This window comes from Amphiprion ocellaris, chromosome 6 (assembly GCF_022539595.1).
Source record: "Amphiprion ocellaris isolate individual 3 ecotype Okinawa chromosome 6, ASM2253959v1, whole genome shotgun sequence".
NCBI classification, from domain to species: domain Eukaryota; kingdom Metazoa; phylum Chordata; class Actinopteri; family Pomacentridae; genus Amphiprion; species Amphiprion ocellaris.
This window is the reverse complement of record NC_072771.1, coordinates 29,672,273-29,699,786: the sequence shown is the minus strand read 5'-3', so window position 1 is coordinate 29,699,786 and position 27,514 is coordinate 29,672,273. Positions and strand designations below refer to the sequence as shown.

At 38.1% G+C, this 27,514-nt stretch overlaps 1 protein-coding gene across 2 annotated transcripts in view; it reads left to right on the top strand.

The window, feature by feature from the left end:
* Positions 1 to 26,416, top strand: part of oxct1a (3-oxoacid CoA transferase 1a) — a 41,468-nt gene extending 15,052 nt beyond the window's left edge. For both annotated transcript variants that reach the window (XM_023280922.3, XM_023280921.3), the window contains exons 8-17: positions 3,146 to 3,253; positions 3,579 to 3,693; positions 4,253 to 4,347; positions 5,135 to 5,183; positions 5,656 to 5,728; positions 6,858 to 6,933; positions 15,585 to 15,674; positions 16,562 to 16,642; positions 25,519 to 25,620; positions 25,733 to 26,416. In XM_023280922.3, coding sequence (XP_023136690.1) covers positions 3,146 to 3,253; positions 3,579 to 3,693; positions 4,253 to 4,347; positions 5,135 to 5,183; positions 5,656 to 5,728; positions 6,858 to 6,933; positions 15,585 to 15,674; positions 16,562 to 16,642; positions 25,519 to 25,620; positions 25,733 to 25,768 — 825 coding nt within the window. In that variant the 3' untranslated portion in view covers positions 25,769 to 26,416. The remainder of the gene's footprint in view (positions 1 to 3,145; positions 3,254 to 3,578; positions 3,694 to 4,252; positions 4,348 to 5,134; positions 5,184 to 5,655; positions 5,729 to 6,857; positions 6,934 to 15,584; positions 15,675 to 16,561; positions 16,643 to 25,518; positions 25,621 to 25,732) is intronic.
* Positions 26,417 to 27,514: the final 1,098 nt, after the last annotated feature.

Sequence of the window (27,514 nt, the reverse complement as noted above, 5' to 3'; positions counted from 1 at the left end):
TTGTGTGTTTTTATTATTTTATTTTAATGCTTTATCCTTCCTCGTCCGTTGAACCTCCTGTCTGAACTACATCTGAGCGCCAGTGCAGCCGGGACACATCACATAGATGAAAGGAACAGAGGCTTTTTTATGTACACAGCACATTTAAATTGTATGAGCTTGTTATTGTGCCGTGACTTAGCTTTGGAAGGCTAATTGAAAATAGGGCTAAATACATGGTTTGTTTGCAGTGTGTGAGAGACCAACAAACAGACAGGGGAAAAACCCAGTTCTGAGATGTGGATTCTTTCATTTTTGCATGGGCTCACTCTTTGACATCTTTTAATTGAAAAGACAAAATTAGGCATTGATATTGTTAATGAAATTATCCATCTTAAGCATTGAAATGCATGATACCAAACGTTTGTCAGGATTTCCTTGCCCCCAGTGTTCCATATTTTGTCACTGTTTTATAATGTGATGAGCATAGCCTTGCTTGATGAAGATATCTGACGGAATCATCAGTCTCACAAAAGACAGATCAAGCCCCCAGAGAAAGATGTGGGTGAATGTGTGGGATGGCTGTATCAGTGCTCTCACGCTACCAATCTCATCTTGCATGGCCTCGTTTTCACCGTGGAGCATCAGAGATTTACAATAAACCGACCAAGAGAACCAGAAAAAGAGTCTAAAATCACTTTACTGTCCTGAGTGGCCCGAGCTCATGAGAGACCAAAGCCTCTGTATCCATGACAACGCTAAGATGGGATCCACTCTTAGCCATTGACTCCTCTCAGTCAGCGCTGAGTGCTGAGGGAGGAAGTAGAGATAAGGAGAGATTCAATTCAATTTGCTCTGAATGGCTGCTTGCCCCTCATGTAAATGGAATAAGTAGGTTACACTCTGAGCTACACAGGAGTGAAGCACAGAAAGTAGATGGGAGGGCGAGAATTATGTTGTCATGGTTAAGTTGCCTTTTGGTCCCCAGAGATGTGATGATAACTCTCATGGTCTCTCCTTTTCTCTTTTTAATTCTGTCATTTTCAACCACTTCTATACCATTTGAGGAAAAAAAAAATTGCATCTTCTCCTCCTCCTTGAAGGCTCGCCTGTTTGATGAGGGAAAATCAGTTCTCTAAAGGATGCTTGCTATTGAACGTTTACCAGCTTATTTTGATTCCTATGTTGACTTGAAATCTCAGGGACTACAGTGTTTAAGACTACGACTTACTGTAACTCTGAATATGATATATGAATTTGTCTGCAAGAGCAGACTACAAATGGACAATAAGATTTAGTGGAGCCCACACGTGTCTGTCTGAACACCTGTATAAGTGTAGGCTGGAGGCTCAATTTATAGCAGTTCCTAATGTTACCTAAGAAAGAAGGAGCAGGTGTGTTTGTTGGGGGATTTCTATCTCAGTCATGTTGACCCAACCGTATTTAAATCAATAGCCACTTCCATCTTGTTAGTCAGACAGAAATAATCCCTCTCGTATACAGTCCTCTTCTACTGCTGTACACTGTCTACATTAAGGTGGTGCACTTCTGTCTCAGAGCATGGAATATATTGTTTGCTTGATATCTAAGTTGCATAACATTCTTGTCGTGCATCCATATGAAGCGGAAAAGAAATTAAAGTGTTAGGGAAAAGGATATATTTAGTATATTTAGTATACCAGTAGCCTGTGTTACAGCAGCTTTGTCAGAATGACTGAGCTGAAATGTAAATGCTGAAAGAGAGTCCTGAGCCACAGTTCAGTTCATGGAATAGACCTTATTATTGTTGGTCAACTAGTCATGCATAGCCAGACCATTCTGCAGCACCAAGTGGTCTGGCTGCATACTGCTGTAGTGGTAAAAAATAAACCACTCTGAGTTTCTTTAAACTAATTACAGTAATTTTCAGTGTGGCTAAGCGAAGAATGTGGCTTTGGTGGTCCCTCAAAATGGTGATAGAGGAATTGCTTTGATGCCAGGAAGAAAGGCAACCACTACGATTAAAATTTCTACTTCACCCAATAAGCAGCAGGGCTGTCATCCCCAGCAAAATCTGAAAGTTTCAGCGTTTAGGTGGTGTTGGTTCAAGTAGTGAAAGGGATTTTGAAAACAGTAGCACATAGTGAAAGGGGGTGAATGCAAGGCTAATGGCAGGCTTATATCCGCAGTCTACATCTAGTGAGTCAGAACAGGCATGTCTGATTATTGGATAAAATATTCCACCTAGTAAGCTGAAAAATAAAATCCTGAAAATTTATCTTTGAATTACACATATGTAAACCATAAGAAATCACAGGCATATTGACGTTTTGTGTTAGAGATAATACTATTCAAAATTTTGACAAGATTTTCATTTCTACTGCATTTCTAGTGTATGTCCTCATTGAATACTAATAATTGATATCAGCCCTGAAAAGGCCATGTTGGTTAAGCACTGATAAATGTGATAATATGTAACTGAACATTGTTTTCCATAGGAGACAATTTGTAAATTTCTTTTGACGTTTGTGTTTGGTTTGACCAAAATCCCTCTTGCCTCAATACAACCTTCTTCATGCACCTCTGCTATCCATCACCTTTGATCCCAGGATCAAGCTACATCCCTATGGCTTTTTGTGTCAGATGATTCTCTTTTGTTTTCAATTAACCAAGCTGCTTTTGATACACAAACGGAGTCCACTGGCCTCACTGGAGTAACATAAAGAATATACACTGAAATATCCTCCACATTTATCGTCTTTCTTGTGAAGCACATTACAGTGGCAGAATTTCGAACCTGTAAAGTCACATTTGGAGAAGAAAAATTCTACAATTTACAATTTCTACAATTTCATTTAGCAGACGTGATGTTCATCTGCTTCTGCATCATGATTACCAATGATTGAATCTCAATCGCGAATCCATATTGAGCAAATTTAAAAAATGTTTCCTTTAAAATTTTGGCCAGTTAATTAAAAGCAAGATAATTCTTTAAGATCAACCTGGAGAATAGCAAAGGATCTGCTGGTTTTTTATCAGTTACCCAGTTGAATTTCATAGCTGGGTAGGCAGAAGTCATTTTCTGGCAGCATGCTTCCATCTGTTCATGGTTCCCTTATCTGAACTTTAATCTCAAGTATCATGTGGCATTTTTCAAGTGAGCCTATCACTGTATGTCTCTGTGTAGGTGGAGGAGGTGGTGGATGTTGGAACTTTTGCTGAAGAGGACATCCACATACCCAGCATCTATGTCCACAGGATCGTCCAGGGAGCCAGCTACGAGAAAAGGATTGAGGTATAAAACAAGAGCTTACACAAGAGGAAAATTCATACATGAAAGACATGAAACATCATGTCGTATCCATTTTTTCTTTAATGTCTACATTATGTTACTGTGGGTGTCACTGTGATGAAAATCTAATTCCAATAAGGAATTACTCATTAATAAGTCTAATAAATTATTAAACAGTGATAAATGATTAATCCTGTAACAATAAAAGTGTGGAATAGATGTCTTTCTGGCACATACTGTTTTTTTTTTTCATGTGCTTTTACACTTGGCCAGAAATGGCTTCTCAAGATGCTGACTCTGTTCCTTAAAAATCTCTGTATGGTTCCAGAAACGCACAGTAAAGAAAAGCCAAGAAGACAAGCCTAAACCAAAGAAGGATTCAGATATTGTTCGAGAAAGGATCATTCGCAGGGCTGCTCTGGAGTTTGAGGATGGAATGTATGGTATCCTTTGACAAGCATAATAAGTAGTAAGCTAATAAAAAAAAGACTTAAATGTATGCCTACTTTTAATAACCACAAGCAAAACCAAGCCAAACATTGGCCAACAGCCACAGGAGCAGCCTTTGAACCAGATGATTGCAGAGGCAAATTATACACAGACTTTTTTTTTCTGTAGTGTGTCCTTCCTGATGAAGCCAGTGTTAATTTTTGGGTGGCTGATCTGTGATTAACCACTCAGTTATTTTTTTTTCTTTCTTTTTTTTTTGACATTTTGACATTTCCTTTTAATTCAGCATGACATATTTCGTATCTTGGGAATGTTATGACCAAGAAATTCTGTGTGTCTGTTGAGTGTCGTCTACTCAACAATAGTTCTGGAGCTTTTAATACCACAGCAATTTACAATGTGCTAATTTACAGTTGTAGGGTGGTTGGGGTGGTCTATGGTAGATTTTGTGCAGCATATTCAGTATTATACTATATGCATGTCGGTCCTCTTAATACCTGATTTCATTTCATGAATACAGATGAAATAGTTATTGTCTTTAACAAAGAGCAGCTAATCTTGGTATTGGTATCCCCATGCTGGCCAGCAACTTTATAAAACCTGACATCACAGTACACCTCCAAAGTGAAAATGGAATTTTGGGACTGGTAAGACACCTACCAAGTTTTTTCCCCCCTCGGGTTTTATTGCTTTGTCTTGAAACTAAACAAGCTAACGAGCAGTGTATTGTTTTTACATTGACGGTTGAGCAGCAGTAACCGTTTTGAAACCACTTTGAGCTCTGAGCATGAGGCATGATGAATAGCCAACTATTTGAGCAGTATCATTCCTAGTTGGGGCCCTTATTTGAAATGTTCTGGGTTTGTTATGTAACAGATTGTGGCAGTATGACACTTTTGCTTCCATTTTTCTTTCTCACAGTCATTATTTGCTGGCTGAGCCTTTTAACAAAGGTTACTGCTGCAACTATAGACTGACTTCCCAATCAGTTGTGTTGTAAGAAGAATGTTGCCATCTATGCTAATTCCTTATTTTTCAAGGTTCTTTAAATTACGAGTGTCAGTTTTAAAGGTGGTGCTGATCTCTCCTCTCCTGTCCTCTCCTCTCCTCTCCTCTCCTCCTCTCCTCTCCTCTCCTCTCCTCTCCTCTCCTCTCCTCTCCTCTCCTCTCCTCTCCTCTCCTCTCCTCTCCTCTCCTCTCCTCTCCTCTCCTCTCCTCTCCTCTCCTCTCCTCTCCTCTCCTCTCCTCTCTAAACCAAAGGATTGCACCCTTTGTTGAACACAGGGAAAATCAATGTCTCGTCTAATCAGAGAAATGTGATTGTGTCTCTTTCCCTTGAAAGATCATGGCTAGTCAGGTTGAGTGACATGTGTAAGTGTATGTGTGGCTGACCACCTATGTGCATCTTGTTAATCTTAATTTGTTTTTGTATAGGGGCCATACCCCACTGAGGATGCAGTGGATGCAGACCTCATTAATGCCGGTGAGGTTTACCTGAATCAATACCTCCCAGAGATAAATTTATATGTACACGTATAAAAAATTGAAAGCTGTGTAAACATTGGACGAACTAAATTATTGATCGATGAAGAGACTGCGCATTTTTACTGATTTTCTGCATTGCGTTGAACATACATAGATGAATGCCTGATACAATGCATTTATTCTCTGGAATGAATGATCAGACAGTTTGACATTTTAGTCAGATGCATATTTAAGATGATATTGACAAATTATTTATATCTGCCACCGTTTCATCAATACTTAATGGATAAACATTTTTTTATTCTTACATTCATTTATTTTTATGTATTTGTTTAAAGCCCTTTGTCTTTCATGCACCTTCTTTGTGATTATGTTTATCTGTAAACTGTGTTGTTTTTAGATGTGCTGTGTGTTGTAAGATTTACTGTTATAATAAATCAATCCCAGCATTTTGTGTCGCTGTTCCACAGGGAAGGAGACTGTCACGGTGCTCCCTGGGGCTGCTTATTTCTCCAGTGATGAGTCATTTGCCATGATCCGAGGGTAAGGCTATAACACAGAAGCTTTGAAAGCTTATTTGAAGATTGAAAGTTAGATATGATTGACATTTCTGGACTTGCATGTAAGTCCATTAAAAATGATTTTCATAACACCATGAGTCACTTCTGTGGACTGCAGTTTAGACAGAAAACAAAACACAAAGAATTTTCTGATTGACTGCCTCTGAAATCGATAGTTTTTCACCTGCACAAAGCCTCTATAACCATTAAACAGCATTTGACCACAGGACTTGACCACAATCTGTACCACTGGATATTAATAAATAGCTGCTGTCACCAGTACAACTAGGCGACAGTCTTGCCAATATTCCTATAGTCTCTGGTCCTTATTGATTCACCAGCTGACTGAGATTGCCCACCCGCACTTCCTGCACCATCAGTTCTGTTTGTCCACCCAGTAGAAATTCAATAGTGCTCATAAAAAAACACTGTCCAGTCACATTGGCGGGGACCAAGTGGAACCATGCTAATTCGTGTGTGTGTGTGTGTGTCCACTATTGTGCAAACACAACTGAGTGTCCAGAGATGCTGAGAAAGAATCACTCAACATATGGTGGATTGTGAGCCGTGTTGCCTCAAAAACCACACCAGCTACTTAGTCATATTATACTACATTTAGACTTTATCACTTCTTAGCATTTATTTGTGGCCTCACACCTCCTGGGATTAAAATACTTCATGATTTGTCTGTAGGCACTAGTCCTTGTTTTGTATCTCTGCATCTACAAGCATTCTGATGATGCCTCTAGCTGCTCAAGATGTAGTGTTGGATACCTCTCTTGGACTTTATTCTCAGAGAGCACTTTTCTGGAATAAGAAGTGTCACAGTACAAATTTGATTATTATATGATAAAAGAAAGACAAGAAGACAGTCTGTAAACATGGTTACTATTTTGAAGACGTTTGTTTGTTGAGAGAATGTGCCACATCACAAATGAGTAAGTACTCAATATTTGTGTTCATATTGTCTGTCTTGTGAAAAAACATGTTGTAAATGTGCCAAAACTATATGCTTTTTGTATTTTATTTTTGATGAGTGGACTCATGAGTTCAAAAGTTGAACTGATTCTGAAGTTGACAGCTGTCTTCTTCTGTTGTGTCATTCCTTTTAGGGGTCACATCAACCTGACAATGCTTGGAGCCATGCAGGTGTCAAAATATGGTGATCTAGCCAACTGGATGATCCCAGTAAGTTTGGTTGTGAAGGTACACAGCATGAATTTTTCCAAATTCATGCTGTCTGATCCACCTGCTGTGGTTTAACACCACATCTGTACAATAGGCACGCTTCAAATGCTGCATTGTGAACCTTATGATAATCTTTTTATTTTGTTTTATTTAAATGTTCATGTGTTGTTTTTAAAACTTTGTGTCTGAAAGGTGTTTGTTCTGTGGTTACATTAATCTTGTGATGCTGTTCTGTTGTTGGACTGCGTAATGTTTTATTAGCATACATGTTTGTGTCTCCATAGTTTTGCAACTTGTTACAACTGGCTGTATAATAGGAAACACAAAGTAAACTTTTTACTTTGTCTTTCCTATTATACAGCCAGTTGTAACAATTTCGAAGCTTTGAGTATTTTAGTATTGTATGACACTATTACTGACTTAATATAATTAAAACATTTTGATATTTAGTTTACTATCAACCAATAATGCATAATAATGCAATAATGCTTAACCTGAGGCTTTAGATTCAAACATGGAAAATATTAAGGGAAACTTTAAAATGGTTTCGTAACTAACAATCTTGTTGTCTACAAAAAGATAAATACATAGTAGGCCTGGGTGATAAAACAAGAGCCCATCATCCTAACGATAGATGCTTCATCAATAACAATGAGAAAATTGTTTAATACGGCATTAGATTGTTTCACTTCAATGCATCTGATACAAATGGCCATGAAAAACGTAATGAAAATGCAACTGTGTGTATTTGTCATTGTTGGGTTAACATTAAAATTACTATCGGAGTGCCTCATTAAATTGGCTAAAATGATTAAATTCAAAGTAAGTATCATCAGTTATAATTGATTATATCGACTGAAGTAAAACATTTTATTGTGATAGACTTTTCAACTATATAACCTAGCCCTAAAAATCTGATGTATTTGGCAATTCTCTGAAGCCAGAAGTGACATCTTCAAATTGATATTTGCTTTACTGTCATATAAGTCATAGTAGCAAGTTGTGTTTGGTATTCTTACTTAAAACTTGAGTCAAATAGTTACAAATTACAGTTCTGTTGATTGACTAATTAGTTAATTGCTTTAATTCTACTCAAATGACCAATTCATAGCTATCCCTGCTTAGATTTTCAACTTCAAAAGACCTTAAATGCAAGTTGTAATTGTGGGAAAAAGAGCAATTGTAATATTTTTCTGATGTATTATTTCTCTACAACCCCTTCAGATATATTATAATCTCGTGCTTACTTTATACATGATGGGCTAACAATTTTTTTTTCCATAACAGTAGATGTCTTGGTTGAAACAGAATTCACAAAGATCTGGCTTCAGTTGAGAACGGCGATACGCCTGTCTGGGGATCGAGGGGAAGAGGGTGTTTGTGAGTGCTGCAGTACAATGGGTAGCTGACATTAACACTAGATATTTCATCAGGTCAATTGGTCTTAAAGCCACAGTGGCCCCAGTCCTCCTCAGTGATTACTAAGGTCAAGAACCCATTAAAAGCCTGTCCGCAATAAGGGAGGGCTCAACCAGAATGCCCACCAGCACACAGCCGTTTTCTGTTTGACTAAAGTGTACACACAAAGATGCATTATCCAGTGCATCATTATATATACAGATCTTTAACCAGAGTGCCGAAGATGTTCGCGTTTATTATTATTATATGAGACATATAAGGCAACCTGATGCTTAAGAATACTGTTGTTGAGGGTAATTTCTAAATTATGCAGCTTAATTTATTTTCTTTTTACCTCTCTACTTGTACTTGTTTGTCCATGGTAATTACAAATTAGCCAGTGTTTGATTAAGCATGGTATGTAGATATTGAAGCCTTGCGGTTGGGATATTCAGAAGCAGGGAGTCTATCTTTTGGTTTTGAACAGTTTGAACAGCAAAATAATGCAGCAACACAGGCACACATATCTCTGTTCTCACCTACGCCTCAATCTTCATTATCCCCTCCTTTGAAAGGATGGATGAAGAGAATTACATTTCCCACATTCTGTGATAATGAAAATTATTCACTATCTAAAGATGGGTGCATAGCGTGAAATTGGAAATGTTTTACGTAGGAGTTGGGGATGCAGTCCTCTCAGCGTGATTATGTTGATTTTGAATGCTTTTAATATGCAAAATGCAGATGAACATTTTCCAGATGAGGGCTTTGAAATGCTTTAACATCTCCACTCAGCCTGAAACATCTGGAAAAACAATAGCTGCAGAGAATAGGGTTTGTAGAATAAAGGATGTTCTGTGCCATTTTTGTCATTTAGCTTCTGGAGTTGTCCTAAATGTAAGGGACACCCATCATTTCAAAGGAGAGCACACGTGGCTATTGTCATGTAGGCATTCTCACAGATTTCCAACAGTCACACACACACACACACACAGCATTTTCATAATGAAGTGAAACCATATGTGACTTGTACTGACTTTGTTTTGGTTGTTTGAGCTATACTACTTACATTTCACTTACTCCTTTAAATCTGAGAGGAATAAACAAAAACACAGTTATTGTAAATAATGCAACACTAAGAATATACAAATTGACCAGAGCTGGTGGGTTTCTTCATGAACTAACCTCTTTTAAGCTGATGTTTCCGATTTGACTGTCTAGCTAAGACTTGGAGCCAAGGGAAGTACCAGTGGAGTTAAGTTGCACATAATTGCACCATTAGGTTTTTTGTGGGTTTTAATAGGTTTTCCTGCAGTTCGAGGAATCACAAGATATACTGGATGTAAAGTTTGATGGAAGGCTAATTGATATTGTTGATAAGTGCAAGTCAAACAGATGTTTTAATGTGTTTCTTGAGAACATCATAAGCTTTAGATAACAGATTTGCATGATATGTGTTGCAAATTTGGCTTTGAAGAATGCTTTCAGTTGCAGTAACTTGATATTGTACTTCTGAGAGAGATGGTATAAAACAATTGCACGTAAGATGGGACAAATTAGATTTATTAAAAACTGTGTATGGTTTAATTTACCAAAGAAGGAAGATCTATTCATACTCTGGTAAGAACTGACATATTAACTCTTGATATTGGAGTAGGTTGGTCCGCTGCTTTGGAAGAAATGACTTGTCCAGCGTGTGATTTAGGGAGAAACTTCAGATATGTGTAAGTTTGGGGATTTTTTTGTGTTTTTTTTGACTATCTTTTGCATGAGAAACTTTGTCATCTTGTGTTTGCTGTGGCAACATGGTTATCTGTAAAAGAGATGTGTAAATTAGCATCCCATTTAAGCAATTCATGCTAGGTTAGGAAGAAAACAGTCTCAGTAATGAGTGGATGATTTTGATGACTTATTCATGTATCTAGTTTCCATAGATGTCTTTTCTCTTTGGAATGATTATTTGAATCACCCTGTGACGAGACTGTTGAATTGTCTTCCTTGTTGGGGGGTGTACGGTCTTATAAGCCCATGTGGAATGGGCCACAAAATGGCATGGTGCTTAAATGAAATACAATTCATACATTTAAGATTGTTTTACAAGTCTGTGTGTTTTACAAAATCTGGTAATTGTTGGCTTAAAATGGAGAAAATGTGCTCTGCATCAGGGATGTTTTCCAAATCCCGAGAGGCGCAGTATAACTGCAGCTTAAGTGCAGCAATAGTTCCAGCTGCTCACTATTAAAATGCAGTTACCAGCTCAAGTGCTCATGATAGGGCCTGATGGCAACTTTAATGAAGGAGCTGCTTATAAGAGCATAAAAGAGCATTGTGCATTGCTTCACTTGCTTTCTTGCCGTATCATAACAGGTTTACCCGGGCATGGTTGCCAGCTAAAAAAAATTTTTTAAAAATGATTAGTTATTTGTAGTAGCAAAACCTTTCCATGTCTGCTTGTGTGCATTTTTAAATGTTTAGTTTTTGTTGCAGATTTTTCAGTGTTTTGCACCTCAGGTTAAAAGATTCCAAATTGTGCTGTGCTCATCAATTATACACCGTAAACAGTTGTGTTTTTTAGTCACTTCGAACATGGGACCCATTGTTTTCCTGTCAGTTCAGTCTTCTTGTCATCAGTTGTCTGGGTAACGAAGGCTCATGGCATACTGTCGCTATGTTATTAAAAAGAGAGCCAGACAGTGAAGCCGGTCAGAGAATTGGAGGGGGAGAGAAAGGAAGCCAGTTGGTAAGTGGGAACTCTTGGATTGTGAAGGGGGTCATTTTCTCTTGCCACTGACAGGAAAGTAAACACTTGCACAACAAATTTGAAAATTGTATTCGGTTGTCATGGCAACACAAAAAGTGCAAGCACCCCTTAAGCGAACTAAGAGGAATAAAGTGTTAGTCAAAGTATGCTTCCCATGATGCCTTTCTCATGCATTAGTGCCACCATTGCCATTTTTTCAAACACAACCTTTATGCCAATAGTTTGCCTGTGAATCAATCTTATTGACTGATAGTGGCAAAAAAAAAAAGGGCAACAGAATTTTATTTTTCTATATGACTCTTCACAGGACAGGGTATATAAGCACCTTAGCATTCAGAATATGTCTTAACTGCTTCATGTCCTGTCCCATTTTCCTGAACAGATAAACCAGCGGTGATGTATGTATAAAAAATCACAGTATGAAAACACTGATGTTTTTCAGCTGTTCCGTGGCTGCACCTTTTAATAAAATGTCTATTTGGAAACGCCTCAATTGTGTGCCAATGAGGGCTTGCAATGGAAAATGCTTGAGTTGAACCGACTGTCATTGTGTCTGCTCACATGTTGTGATAGGTGTCATATCAGCAAAGCTTCAAATTCAGAGGTCTTGTGTAATCTGGGTTATGCACCAGCGATATTGCTTCTTGCAGTCCTGCTCACTTTTGTCGCCATTATGTGAGTTGATGTTCCATTGCTGACATCCTCTCCAATGTCTGTTTAATTAGCATATGTGTAGGCTACTGTATATGCACCTCTGGCGAGGATTAATTTAAGAGATTGTTCAGTAAGCCGGTAAAAACACAAAATGAGTGGTTACAGACAAAAATAACGTAACTAGTGCAAGGAGGTTTCTCCATTAATGGTTCTAATATGAAATATTGAGATAAACAAAATGACAACATTAATATAGAAGTTCCTTTGAACCCTTTCAGACTGAACTTTGCCTGATTTGCACATTTGAGTAGATGAAGATGTTTTGTAATGCATTGTATGACAGTTCAACGAAATATATGAATATGCTGTAGTGTTGTATGTAAGCAGTTGAGCAATAGTTGGTACTGCTTAGAGGAGATGAGTGTCACAGTGTATTTTCATGTTTCTGTGTGTTTTCACTATGAAATGTGTCTAGAGAAACACTTTCAAATGTCTTACTGTGCTAAGATTACGGCAGTCAAGTGGACACAGACAGACTGCTGAGGAAAATTTAAAAAAAAAAAAAAAAAATCTGTAGGGCTAGAGTCAAACCAGCAAGGTTAAAGTCATCAAAGCTTGGCAATTTTAATTACTAAATTACCCTGCTCTTGTTCACAACTTAGGCAGAAGATATTTCTTTACATGAATATCATTCTGAAGCTATTCGTTCCATCTGAGTGCCTTATTGCCAGTTCTGCCTCTAACATTGAGAGGCATGTCATCCTGAATAGTTCCATATTTGGCTGCGACAGTTGCAGGTGCAGAGATTTACCAAAGCATTGCTGCTAAGTCCAGGCAATGAAAGCAAGTCTAGCAGGCATACAACCCAACATTATGGCTTGATTGAATAAAGTTACTTTCGTAGGCAGGGTTGAATATAGTGTAAACGTATCCCAAGGTACCATTTCACACATTTTGTTCTTTGTCGCACATATATAGATCATTGTAAATTTTGGGTTTTGCTGCATAGAGCTTCTTATATCAAAGCTAGCTCTGATAATCATTTGCAAAGCTGAAAATCAGAGACAAGCAAATGCCAATCCGTATGTATGTCTGTATGTCTGTATGTACCTGAGCACCAACCTGTATGTTAGTCTCCACATCAATGTTATTCTAGTTCACAAGTATTAGTGAAACATTTCACCAGGTGGACACAGCCACACACATAATCATGGCCTGGCACAGGCTGAACTCTTAATCTGGCGAACATTAATTACTGCAATGACTCATGATCACATAGACTAGACTAACACTAGTGTAGCTATGATCTCAAAAACACCCTTTTTTATTAACAGCAGCATTGTTGCTGGATGGGAGTACATTAGCAAGCGAGTAGCTTAGACAGCTGCTTTAAATCCTGACGTGCTACTATCTGGTTAGACAGTGTTATTCCCTAAGGCCTGTGCACACACCGCCTAGCCCTTTGAGTGTCATAAAGTGCATTAACATTGATCAGATATAAAAAGACACTGTTTCTGTTGTAGGATCATATGTACAGTTACTGCATGTTGAATGAAAACACTGAAGCAAAAAAAAAAGTGGAGAAATTGTGTTTAAAAATTGAATGCCAAAATGGATACTATTTTAATAATGTAGCTGCTACTAGTTTAATTTAAGGATATGGGATGAGCAGCCCACTTTCAGTTGGGGTTTCATAAGATCATACAGTAAAGCATGTGAAATTAAATGCAGCCTCTTCTATATACTTAGCCGATGCTTTTCCTTGCTTTCCCCAACCCACCTCTCCTCTCCCCAACCTCCTCCTGCTCTCAGTTGATATCTTCCCTACCCAGCTGGCCACCCTGGAGGCTGACAGTATCCTTATGATGCACCACACTTGGCATATATATCCTCTGGTTATTGAGCAAAGAGCAAAACATGCTCTTAACATGATTGATGAGGAAATGGGATTCTAATTCAGTTACTCAGCCGTCACCCTGTGGCCATATCTGCATGTCAGCCTTCCATTTTTGGAAACCTTCATTGCTGGGAACAATGTGGGACTTTTTTTTTTTTTTACCCAGTTGGCAGTTCTGCTGCAGTGATGATCTTTTCAATTGCATTTTTAAAGTACCTTTCTTAGCATCCTCCTAAAAATCAAAACCCACTGTGATTTTGTTTTAATTGAAGAACACATTTACTTCATTTGCTTATTGAATTCTAACTTGACAAAGCTTCAGTGCACTTGTTTCTACACAGGAAACCTATCCTTTAGGCAAGTTTTAAATTGTTTTAGTTTGACAGTCTTTTTCTAACTTAAGATGTAAAGGGAAAAAGGTTAAAAGGAAGTGTGAACATTTCAGTTTGCCTCAGTACAGAATGCTTCTCTGCCTTTCTCTGTATAGCTGACGTTTTTGCAATTGCCGTTGTGTTTTCGTCTGCCTAAAGTCTGAGACAGTAATGCCTGAATACTTGTAGATGAGCTATGCTCTGTAGTCATTTTTTTCCCAACAATTATTAGTCTGTCTGCCAGCAATACAAGTCTTCAGCAGTTACTGCTGAGACCTGGCTTGTAACCTAGGTTAACATGCAGTCATCTTCTTTAAAGATTTGTCTGTGGAAGTGATCTCTAAAGATCTCCCTCACAAAACCAAGACTGTTCTTACACTGGTACCCAATTCATCAAAATGCTAAATATTGAGATCCTGTTGTTGCTCCATTTCAGGGCATTTTTCATTTTCCTTTGACCATTAATCATACAATTCACACCTTCCTAAGAACAATGAATTGTGAACACATCACTCCTACACCTAAGGGTTGAAATTGCACAGTTAGGACAAGCATTTTTTTCCTCTCACCTCCAGTGACTATGTATCTATGTTCTAAGATAACATTGGTTTGATTTGTTCAGGTTTTGAGATATCTGTCCTTGATGCTTTTGCGAGTCCCCCAAAACAAAGGTGATAAATGTAATTTGGTTTGTAATGCCCAAAGCATGGAAAGCTACCATGAAAAAAATCCTGTCTTTCCAAAAACAGCTTCCTTGCTGCTCTGTATAATCCACAGAATACAGGGATAGCAATTTCCAATGCAGCTGCTTTCTACCAAAAACAATGGTCCCAATTAAAATTTGTGTAGTGTTTTGTAATATAGTAGAATTTTATATTGGATACTGGATTCTCTTGTTTTGTGTCACCTTTGTAGGATTTGCTCAGCTATGATGGTTTGTAATCTGTGAGCTCCATTTTGCATTTCACTATTTTGTTTCCATGTCTGCCTCATCGCCTGTTCTTATCAATAATACTTAAATATAAGATGTTTTTGTAACACCTACAAATAATGATTCATTTAGAATGCTCAGCATTTTTGGGGTGGGGATTTTAGCAGCATTAATTGGTAAACCTTTTTGATGTTGCCACTGTAACCATATTTTGCTAATGCTATAGATCCTTTCTAATCACTTCCTCCTGTTCTCTGTCTCAGTGCGTTTCAGGGTCTTACAGATGCAGGGATAAAATTAGGCTTCACTGAGCAGAAAACATTAGAAGATATGCTTGCACTGAAGACACAAAGCAGATTTGTGCACTTTTCTGAATTTTCAATAGAGGAGAATTTGTTTTTTTGAGGAATTTGTCTGAATAGGGACAATAGAGGAAAAAAAATGTATTTCTGTCACATCTTTCCAGTAATCTACATAACTGCCTGTATTCACTGTTATTTTATATATGTGTTTTACAAAGAATTTGGATAGTTTTAAAACATGCACAGTGCTTTTGTCTTTATTAAAAAAGACAAAAGCATTTATTATAAATAAATTAGATAACTGAAACATAAATCTGTTTTTATCTTCCTCTCTAAGGGTAAGATGGTCAAGGGAATGGGCGGAGCCATGGATTTGGTGGCTAGCGCAGGAACCAAGGTGGTGGTCACCATGGAGCACTCAGCTAAGGTGTGTACACATATATGAGTGTATGAGCACATTTTCATTGCCAATGATCTCACTAACATTGCCTTTGCAAATCACCCCAAAACACTCAAGTCCAGGTCAAATTAAACTGGCAGTTTCCTTTTCCCATGACAGTACCTTCACGAGTGTGCTTTATATCTCCTTCCTACAATAATGAATGTGAGTGTTATGACTGATTAAGGACAATTTTGTTAATGGATTGCTTAATGTCTCTTTACCAGAGAACGCTGGCTCATCCTGATGAGATTCTCCACACAAAACATTTCCTGTTCGCTCATCTTCAGCTCATTTAAATACAACTCTAGAATTGGACTTGGTGTTACAGGAAGAACTGATTAGCTAGACTGGCACTGGTGTAGTGAGAGATGAACAACCCTACAGGGTTTCTGACAATAGCAGTCAGCAATTCAACTGAATTGGTTTACTTTTAGAAAGTCCAGACCAATGTGATGCAAGGGCAGTGTAACATTCTGCATTCATAAAAGCATGCTGTTTTTTGCTAATGGCTCTCTATCTGGCGCCCAGCTATAGTCCAGATGGTGCAGCAGGTGAGCATAAATTTACTGCCCTGAAGCCTGTTTTCATTCATGAAGGGGTGGGGGTTGATGTATGATGCATACTCCTCAGACAGGCATGTGGATGTGTGTTTTTTTTTTTTTTTTTTTACTAGAGATGACCACGGGCGAAACTGAGACACACTCACGTTGAATATGTGCTATATACCCTTTAAGATGAGTGTACACAACCAGCTGCAATATCTTACAGTTTAAGCTGCATACCTGAAAGAATTAACACATTATTTGAAGTGGCCTACAGGCTTAACTGGCGAACATTAATGTTGACCTTTAACCACTACCTTTTTTTTTCAGGGAGGAAAGCACAAGATTTTGGACAAATGCAAGCTGCCTTTGACAGGGAAACAGTGTGTGGACCGGATCATCACAGAAAAGGTGAATTTTTCTTTTTGCACATTATGTATCTAAATATGCATTCATCAACCTAAATTTACATAGAGTTGGATGTATACTTGTATGTATGAGTGGATGGATCAGCTGTTAGGCGTATACTTGTACTGTTTACTAATGTTTGCTACATAGACAGTGCCAGTGAGTAAGCTGTGACTGAGCAGGACTCATGGCGTATAAAAGACTTGGAGTTGGTGGGCATCAGAATATGGTGTACTATTTAGCATTAATTTAACAATAAAAATTTTGGTGCATGCTGTGCATATGAGTGGATACTAATGACTTACTGGAGTTAATTCAATGTCTTTGATAAATGACAATGTTGTGACATGAAGACACTAAATACACAGGCCAGGAAACCCAGTTGCACATGACAAAGTATCCCATTCAGAAAATCAGAGTGACACAGGTTAGATTTGTGTTGGGGATTTTTGTGTGTAGGCCAACCACACAAACCATGAACTCAATGAAATTCAAGTCACAGACATTGTGTTTTTATTCCTCACTTATATCTACTTTGCACACGCACACACACATACACACACGCAAAAACAAATCCACACACAAGTAACTAAGATTGATACGATACAACAGAGTGATACTAGTAAATGGAAATCACATTTATTCATTTACCTCTAATTCAATCTGTTGATGTCTGCAAGGAGGCTACATACTAATTTTGAAATGTTTTAAATTTCCATGATTGGGCTTGTGTTTTCCTTTATTATGGATTTTCTTGATACTCTCCCCTCCGCTCCAAGGCCGTACTTGTACCATGTTAATGTTTGTGCTATCACAACTGATCAGGAACTCAGTTCATGATTAGTAATGACTACTTGATTACAGTCACATCTACACTGCTACTGTGTATTTTGTACTCTGTACATTGCACTGTAATGAAAAGTGAGGTACACTTTGTAAATGTAAATGTGCAGTAAGGTTGCCTGAGGCTGTTGTCCAAAGGGGCTTCAAATTCTACTTCTGGAAGCCTTTTACTTGCATGTGGAGGGAGGTTGAAGTCATGCTTACTTGCTGAGGTGATTACCAGAGAGACTATTTGTCTCCATCAACCTGCAGGAGAAGGCCTTTTGGGGTGTTTTGCTTTGATTCCTTGCTTTTTTGGAAATCCCTCTTGGGTGTATGTTACGAAGGATTTAGGCTGTAGAAATACAGTCCGTAGTGGCAGAGATTGACAAATTGACCTTGAAACCCTGGATATCATTAAGTAGTCTTTTTGATGCACCTTTTCAGTGTTGAAAATACCTAAGGGCTATCAGGTGAGAGTGTTCATTCCCATTTTGCATTTTCAAAAGATAGGCCACCGGGTATACTTCTGTAAAGCAGAGTATCTTTATTTATGCGTAAAGAGTTTTGTTTGAGGGGCTGCACAGTGGCATAGTGGTTAGCACTTTCGCCTTGCAGCAAGAAGGTCCCTGGTTCGCGTCCCGGCTTTCCCGGGATCTTTCTGTATGGAGTTTGCATGTTCTCCCTGTGCATGCGTGGGTTTTCTCCGGGTACTCCGGCTTCCTCCCACAGTCCAAAAATATGCTGAGGTTAATTGATTACTCTAAATTGCCCGTAGGTGTGAATGTGAGAGTGATTGTTTGTCTATATATGTAGCCCTGCGACAGACTGGTGACCTGTCTAGGGTGTCCCCTGCCTTCGCCCGAGTCAGCTGGGATAGGCTCCAGCCCCCCCCCCGCGACCCTAGTGAGGATTAAGCGGTGTATAGATAATGGATGGATGGAGTTTTGTTTGGGCTTGGATCCCTATAGTTTATGTTCTGCAGGTCATGATGGACGGATATAAAAACCTGCACCAGGCTTGTGGTTATAAAATAAGAAAAAAAGGTGTAGAATAGAGGGTAGAAGCATGCAGGACTGAACAATGAGGAGCTATACTGGAAATACTGTCTAGGAAAAAAAAACTGTGGGGGTGGTACTGGGAGAAAAAAAAATCCAAGAGAGAAGTTCCAGTCGCTTGTAGAGCTTGGTGCTGTTGCAGTTCTTGTGTCCTCGTGCACTCTGGTCAGTTCCCTGTTACCCTCTGGTGGATGCTGCCTTTGGAACTCGTTCATTGAAAACATGACCTGTTCTTTTCTGCTCGACTGGCTTTTGTTGTGATTGCACAACATTTCTCAGCAAGCAGATTTCTGTCAACATTTATAAAGGTTAAAGCTCTCTCAACTGCCCAGCAAGCAGCGGTAATACCTCCTTCTCTTCACCTTCCTCATTTCAGCCCAGTTCTTTATTCTTTGAAATGACTTGAAGTCCAAAATTAATTACCTCATTTCCTTTCTTCTCTATCAATGCATATTTTCCTATTTATTTGTCCTTTTTATTTTTCTTGCCTTTACATTCCTCCCCCTCTATTCTTTTGATACCATGTCTGTTGTGCTTTGAATGAATTTGAAAGTATTATATTCTCTCCATTTGGCCTTCCATTCACACTTACGCAGCGTTGTCTGTCCCAAAATGTTATCATTCTCATAACACTCTTCCTTTGACAGTGCCTGTCTCTCTTTGTATTTTGGATGGAGAAAACTGAACTTTACAAAAATGCTGTTGAGTGACTGTCAGCCTGTCATCTTCTCAGATATTGCAAGAGTGCTTATACCCGACAGCAGTGTTAAGAAGCCAATTTTTTGTCACCTTCTCTTCTTGCTGTGATTGCTTGTTTTGAAAATCAATATACCACACACAATCGCATTTTCCTCTGCTTGTGTTGTCAAGCAACACAAGTATAAAATAGTGATTTCAATGGGGGTATCAGTGCAACACCTCAGAAGTTATTGTTTTCTTGCCATCAAGATGATCGATCAAATCAGGATTTTTATATTTGTGAAGTGAGTGCTTTATTGAAAGACGACACAAAACATTCATCCCTACTTGCAAATAGCGGGTAATATGCTCACTTCACGTTTCATCTAAACGTGTATATGTGTGAAAAATAAAGGTTTTAATTGTTTGGTCAAAGTTGATCAATAACCAATTTACACACTATTATTTACCCCATGGGGCCCTTTAATACCTTGTTATACAATACACCAGCTTTACTGTTTTTTCTTTCATCATGAGTTTAAAGACAAGAGTTAATTTTTTTTTCTCCATAATATCTTAACTGAAGATAGCCTTGGCTATAAAAGCTCTGACAATGGCACAAGCAAAACTGACATTGCACTTAATTTGTGTCAGCAGGTCTTGTTAATTTAATAGATCTAGAGAATATGTATAGTATTATTACAAAATTAACTGTTGATTTAATTCAACAAGTATTGAACATTACCTGTTGAATAGTAATGAGTTTGGTGTGGATTTCACAGCTTGACTAGAGAAATATTAGGAATTAGTTTATTCTTCCTAGTGTGATTTCCCGTGTAATTTAACTTGCTAATAATAATAATAGTAACTTTATTTATATAGCACTTTTTAAAAACAGAGTTTACAAAGTGTTTCACGGACACAGCAAAAAAGAAAAGACATCACCAGATCGAATAATACGATGCCACATCCAAGGGAAAGAACAAGTGGAGTAAGAGAAAAATGGCACAACCGTAAACGCAAGGCTAAAAGTGCTAGTAATAGCAGTAATAATAAAAAAGTAAATAAAGGGTAAAAGATAATAAAATAAATAATTAATGAAGTTTTAAAAAGCAATTAGACGATAAAAGTAATAATAAATAAAAATAAAATATAGAAATAGTAATACTCTACAGGTGACGGGTTTTTTGAGTCCTTGTGGTATAATTTCACCAGTGATACATATAAAAATAGGACAATAGTCTGCACTGATGCCATCTTTCTCCATGTCAATAATGAAGAGAAAAACTTGTGAATGGCGCTAAACTCTGATCAATAGAAGTAGCCAATTGTATGTCTGTAAGATCCCCTGCAGAAACTTTAAGCCTTTATTATACTATACTTATATTATACTGCTGCGTACCCCACGGATGCATAGTTTGTTGCTATTGTACTACTTTTTAATCTGCTTGGAGTCAAGTTGAAGGGCTTAATTTGCTACATGTGCAATAAGTTGGCATCTATATATTCTGTGCATGGACACTACAGTCCTTGTGGAGTAGTTGCATGGACACTAATTGGGCTGCCAATAAGAGGTCTGTGCAGACTCACGCTGACTTGGGGAGATGATGAAATTTATATTATGCTGACCTTTGTGCTCGTGGACGTGGGGCATGCTTTCCGCATGTACGTGCCCAGATCAAATAAGACTTTGAAAGTAGAAAGGAGTGGATGCACACACACGGTTCTATTCATACTACAAATGGAAAGCATCAGTTTGCTACAGACGATTGCATTGCCCCTCATATCAAGTACAGAATAATTCCCAGGGCTCCCATAGATCTTTCAGAAAGGCTGGCTGTAACTTTGCACTTTTTACAAAATATAAGAATTAGTAGCAGTATGGGCTGTATTACTGTATCAGCACAGTGGGTGTACATTCTACAGGATTCAAAGCAAGTCAAGCACCTTCAAAACCCAATAGCAACTACTTCAATTACAACCCTTTTAAAGATGAATTATAAAGGTGTGGATGTTGAGAATCTCTTGGTACAGCTTCTTTTCTAAACAAGCATTTGTTTTACGTACCATTTGTCTTTCTGGCGTATGTGCTGTCAACACGATTGCAGTGCAAACAGTCCATGCACTCACAAATCTTAGGCTTGATGTGAACATCTGCAGAGTCTTCTGCATACCTTCCCAGACTTCAGTGGACGACAAAATTTATGTTACACATACTCTTGTGGATACTTGTGGAGCTTTTTGGACCCTTGCGTACACTGTGACATGAAGGGGCCTTAACATTGGCCTTACCTGTTTAATTTCTAAAGTAAAGTCTAGTATTATTGTTCATGCAACCTAAGAATACATGAATAATATACAGCAGTCAAGCAGCAAAACAACAGGGCTCTTTGTTCTATATTAGCCAGCAACACTGTATAAACCTGCTTGTGGGCTGTGGGAAAGTTATTATTATAGTGTTTACCAGAGGTAACTCCCAGCTGTACAAAATGAGGATACACGAGGTGCAAGACTGGGCTTATGTAAGTTGAACCACAGCACAGATTCATGGTACCACATGGTATACAGTGAACAAGGGGAATGCATAAACAATCTCTGAAAGTTTCAACCTGCTTGAATTATGTATAATTGATTTGATTACAGTCGAGTTAAACAAAACTGCATTACAGCATTACTCTCACTATTTATTAGCTTCACCTTGTATAAACCGAGTGACAAACACTACCTTTAATATGCCTGATAATGATTATCAGAAATTTATTCTCCATCGGTTGCTATCATTACACGATTAAAATTACTGTCTCCAAACTGTTTCTAAAGTGAGAGCAGAAACTGGGACCTTCAAAACCTGCTCAAAAATACTTTTTTGTCTCCACACAGAAACATGCACAGATGCTGACGTATGCATTATCTTCTCACAAACACAACATCCTTGTTAGCTCACAATGGCCAGAAGGGATGGTAATTCAAGTTTCCTGAGTAGTGTTGTTATGATATGAGATTCAGGGTGGTGGGAAATCTGTTACCTCAGGCTGTGTCTCTGCTGCTCCTCTATATGACTAAATCACTACATGCACATATAAATGTATTTTAATATATGTGCAGTTAGTAAATCACATTATTTCGTGTGTCCACTGTTGCTTGAGTTGATGCCATTACAAAGGTCTTCATACAGACTCAGTTTTTTCTCCTCTAAGCAGTTATTTACAGATTTATTTTGTATTTTAAAAAATAAAAAAGTAAAAAAAAACATTTCATGCAGAATGACTCCTGAATTATTCAGTCAATCGTAATGGTCCCAGAAAACGCTACCTTTGGTATTTTCCATAATGACAGCAATGCCAATGACACCAATTATTACTCAAGCAACCAAATTGAAATTATTTTATGGTCCTACTGTGTCTTTTGCATGAACACATCTCAAAATGTACTCCTTGTAATTGCTGGAAAGGATACTGGATGAGCTTGTTTATTTGTTGAAGGGTTACATGCTAATTTCTACTCCTATCTCTTTGTTGCATTCACATTTGTCTAAAACATTAAGCTGCCTGAGAAATGGTGGCTTTTTGTTGTTACGTGACATTCAGTCCACTTCTCGCCAGACAGCACATGGGGTAGGCTACCAGCTCCTTAATGACTAACTGGCATCAATCTGGTTAATGACGATGGTGGCTTTGAAGACTGTGAAGAAAGGTGACAGTTTCACAACAAAAGGCTGCTTTGTAAATGGAAGCACAGTTTGTTTTTCATTAGTAAAGTGTGGATATTAGAAATGAGGTCAGCTGATGGTTAATAGCTTTGTAAATGCTAACCTATTCCATTGTGTGTCGTGGTCCTCTGCATTGTAAAGTAGATTCAAACTGTGAGTTTGACATTGACATACCACAGCACCCAACATAACTGCATACTGCTTGCATCGAAATCAACCACCTCTGGCACATTTTTACAAATCTGTAATTTCCCTTAATCACTTGTGACACGTGTCACAATTAGAGATGCATGCCAGTGTCTGTGTTATCCATAGACCCTTGTTCCTTGTGACATTCCATCTGTCTTGCTATATTGGAGTGAGATATCTGCCTCCTGCCCTGTCACTGTGTGTATGATTCTAATGAGCTGAGAATCCTGACAGGCTTTGCCTGTATGTGACTGTGGCTTAGCCAGTCAGTCCCTGCTGAGAGAAGCAACAGGGCCCAGTTTGGATAAGCTTGCCTGGCCTGTCTTTGTAGAGCATTTTTGCATTGTTTGCATAAATATGGATAATAGCATTGCATTAGATTAAGTTTTAAATTGTTATTTCACAAGCTGTACAAAAACATCCTCTAAGTAATTTGTCATGTCAGACCTGTGTTAAGAAGATGGAGTTTGTTAACTGATATTATTGTCACAATTGATTTGAAACAGCATCTTTGACAGATGTCCTTGGCAATCTATACCTTGGAAATGATCTTATCAATAAATATTATTGATAAGATAAATAGAAAGAATAACTTGGAGTAAACACCTCAGATTCATTGAAGTCAGCCTGGCTAAATGTACTGAACTGGGACTTTTTACTTTTGAACTAATTAATTGTAATAAAATTCTTCTAAGGGTTGTACTGTTTTGTGGACTTATGTAGTTTAAAATATATCATGAAAACCATCCTCAAGAAAAACATCATAAATGTAGATAAATATCCTGCAATGAGTTGAAAATGTAAAAATGAAGAAGTAAAGGTTTTCTTTTCTGCCCTGTCTCTATGTTGTGTTGTAGCGATGGTGACACGGGTCGTGTTTGCGCTGAAAATTATCCCAATCTTTAAGCAGGCAAAGTAGAAACAGACCATCAACAGAAAATTACAGTACTGAGGATAATTACCACTAACTGTAAAAGTATCCAAGCAAGCGGAAAATCCAAGCCAGAACCAAAGTGTTTTTGAGACAAGATGACACTTTGGACTGAACAAACCATATTAATCTGACGCTGTAAAGACAGAAATTCCTAACAGAATGAACAGAATTACATGGGCTCATAAAAGAATGATCAAAGAGGTAATAACAGGTCTGTTGCCTGAAGAGACTATATAAGCACAGTGTGTCATATTGGTTTTGTTTGTTTGGGTTTTTTTTGTCGCTGCTTTTGAGAAGGAAGAACATTATTTAGTTTTTCTTCAGTTAAACTTCCAGATTTTGTTTTACTTTGTCCTTCGGTGTAAGCAACACGTTTGGTAACATTTTACGTTTGTTAATTACAAGAATCTTAGGTCCTTCTTTACAGCTCTGATACCTTCAGCCACATGCTGTAGAATATTTCATTATCATCAGAGATGCTGAAGTCCTCTAGTGGCTTTATTTATGAAAGTGCATTAAACTGAGCACTTCCAAAATGCATAAGCCTTGTCCGATAAATCCGATTTATCAGTTTTTCTCATGCATTTGTGTGTATTCACAACTCTTCACAGTGCACATGCACAGTTCTGTGACTCTTGAAAAATGTGATCACAGGTAAAGTGATTGCCAAAATAACAACAAAAAGTCACAGTGCTATTTTAATCATGACGTGATAAATGATCAACAACAATGGTAGCTAATGAAGTGTGTCACTGTACCCAATGTTGTTTCAATACAGCATATAATTATCTATTGTTTTCGTTTAAGATGCAGTAAATTGGAGCTTTTTTAAAATCTGAAATTAAAGTCCTTCTGAAAGTTGGAGGAATTTACACAGATTTTCAGGGAATCATTTTAGCGCTGTCTCGCTTTGCTTGCCTTGTGCTACATTAGCGCAGTTTTTAGGTGAGGACCTTTGTTACTGACCTTCAGCTTGAATTATTCTGTATTAAGGATGAATTTTCACACTTCTGATCCATTATTCTTAATCATATTGACTGTCTCTTATGTTTAAACTGTTAAAAGCAATGCAACAATTTAAATATAATTGCTACCTGCTTTGTTAGTAGTCTAACCTCAGAAAGTTGAGGACCACTCGGAGGCCTTTTCTGGATGTGTCACCAATAATTGCAGCTATTTTGTCATCTTGTGTATGGATGACATTGAAGTGGTGCTCTGGCCCCCTGCCTGTGGCGCTGATGTATTTGGGGGGTTGTTGTCTCTTTTTGGTTGCTTTCATAGCTGAAGCCCCAGCATTCTTATCTCTGACCCCAGTGACCACAGACCACAGGGCTTAAACTTGTCTCATACAGAAACACTCATTCTCACCATTTTGTCTTTGTGTCTCATCGCCCACCCCTATCTCTCTCCCTCTATATATCTCGTGTTTTTTTCTTTCCCTCTCTGCCTACATCACCTCCCTCGTTTCTGTCCTCTTTCTTTCCACCAGGCTGTGTTTGATGTGGATAAGACAAAAGGCTTGACACTGATAGAAATTTGGGAGGGGCTTACTCCTGAGGATATCAAGGCATGCACTGGCACAGATTTCGAGGTGAGTAATCTAACAGTTTGGCTACCAGCACTGAAATCCATTTTTTTCATCTTCAAATTTGATAACCTTCATACTTCTCTCTTCTCCTCGTGTCCTTTCTGGTGTCTTCTAGGTGTCTCCCAACCTCAGGCCCATGCAACAGATTTAGAGGAGCTTCCAATGAATCTGAGATGTGTTGGGTTTTTTTTCCTCATTTGTGTCCCTTCATGTGTTAGTGATAAATAGCTAGTGATTTAGCAGGCTGAGATGGGTCAAATAAGAAAATGATATTAAAACTGGCCTCATTCTTTGTACGTCTTCCAGGGAAAACGCGACTTTGCTTGTATTTGAACAGAAATGGCACAATAGCTCACCTGAATCACACTTACTGTAAGATAGCAAGTTACTGTAATAATGTACAACCTACATGTGATAAATATAGGACACAAGTGTACGATAAGTCAAATGATTTCAACATTCATCACAGAAGGGAATATGTATGTGGTTGCTTAAACTTGTGCTATGCCAAGTAACAAAAAAGGTCTTAACATTATGGATCCATTGTAAGATATCATTTTGTTTTTCTTCTCTTGGGAAAAAAAGGAGGTGTAGTAATGTGGATCTGACTGAGATATGTTTGTAACTATCACCACCTAAAGGTCAACCTGTCTCTTATTCTCTCAGCTCCCTATATTGTTGGTGTATTGTTGGTATATTGATCAAATTAGCTAGGAAACATCAATTGAACTCAGGCATTTGCTTTTCTTCTGCATTTGTACATACAATAAAATACAACATGGTATGCAGAGTGAAACAAGTGGAATTTTATTGTTTCTTCTGTCTAAATGTTATGATTTCTTGATGGGAAGAAACCTAAATCATACGATGGCAGGGATGTGAATTTAAATTATTCATTTCATCAAATCAGCAGATGATTTAAAGCAAATTACTGTTTTGAGAGTAATAGTTTGTGTCACGCTACAGGTTAGAGCTTTCTATATACAGATGGTGGGTTCAGATTGACATTCTTGATGTGATTTCTCCACTTGAGCAGAGAGGCGCTGCCATTACCTGAGGGCTGTTATATAACTGCAGGATTCAGCCTGGGGGCTTTTGGGTTCAGGGAGATCAACTGGGCTGGATCGTCAAGCAGAAAAATGGAAGAAAGTGACAGGGGTTGTTGCCACCGGCTGATGATGTTAATCCAGCACATCCCTTTATGAGTCAAAGCACAGTTGTACCCTATAAGCCTACATTTAGTAACCTGTTACTCATACTGGTATTTGAGTGCAGTGAGGAGGGAAATTAGGGAACATGGCTAGGGCACAAGTGTTGGAACATTAGAAGTGCATGAGCCTAATGTTTTTGTTTTTAGGAATGACAAATTAAGAAATGAATATCACGAGTGTGCATAGTGAGGATTTGGATGCTGAGGTTTCTGGCAGCCTAGACAAATTGGACACAATTGTACACAAGGGCTTTAAGAAACTGACCAGACCTGTATGCTAAGATAATACACAATCCTTCACATCTTTTAGCTTCAGTTCCAAGTCCAATTAGCCCTTTTCCTCCAGAGTTAATGGTTCCTTTGTTTTGCACGGCTGATAATACATGGGCCCTGCAGTCAACTTAAAACAAAGGTAATTAGTGATGGTATCCGGTCTATATGTGCACAGAGCATATAATTTCACAGTGCTATAGATGTATTTGAGGACACAGCAGTTAAAGTGATTTCTGATTATGGGGGGTGGTTATGTCAGTATTGATTCTCTGTGCCCACTGTGGTTTAATATGATCAACCCTTCGAAACAGAACCAAATGGGAAAAGGACATTAACAAATCATGACAGAACATGGATAGTTTGCTGTCTTGAGTAAAAAGAAGAAAAACATGTTGGATGAATTTTTTTTTTTTT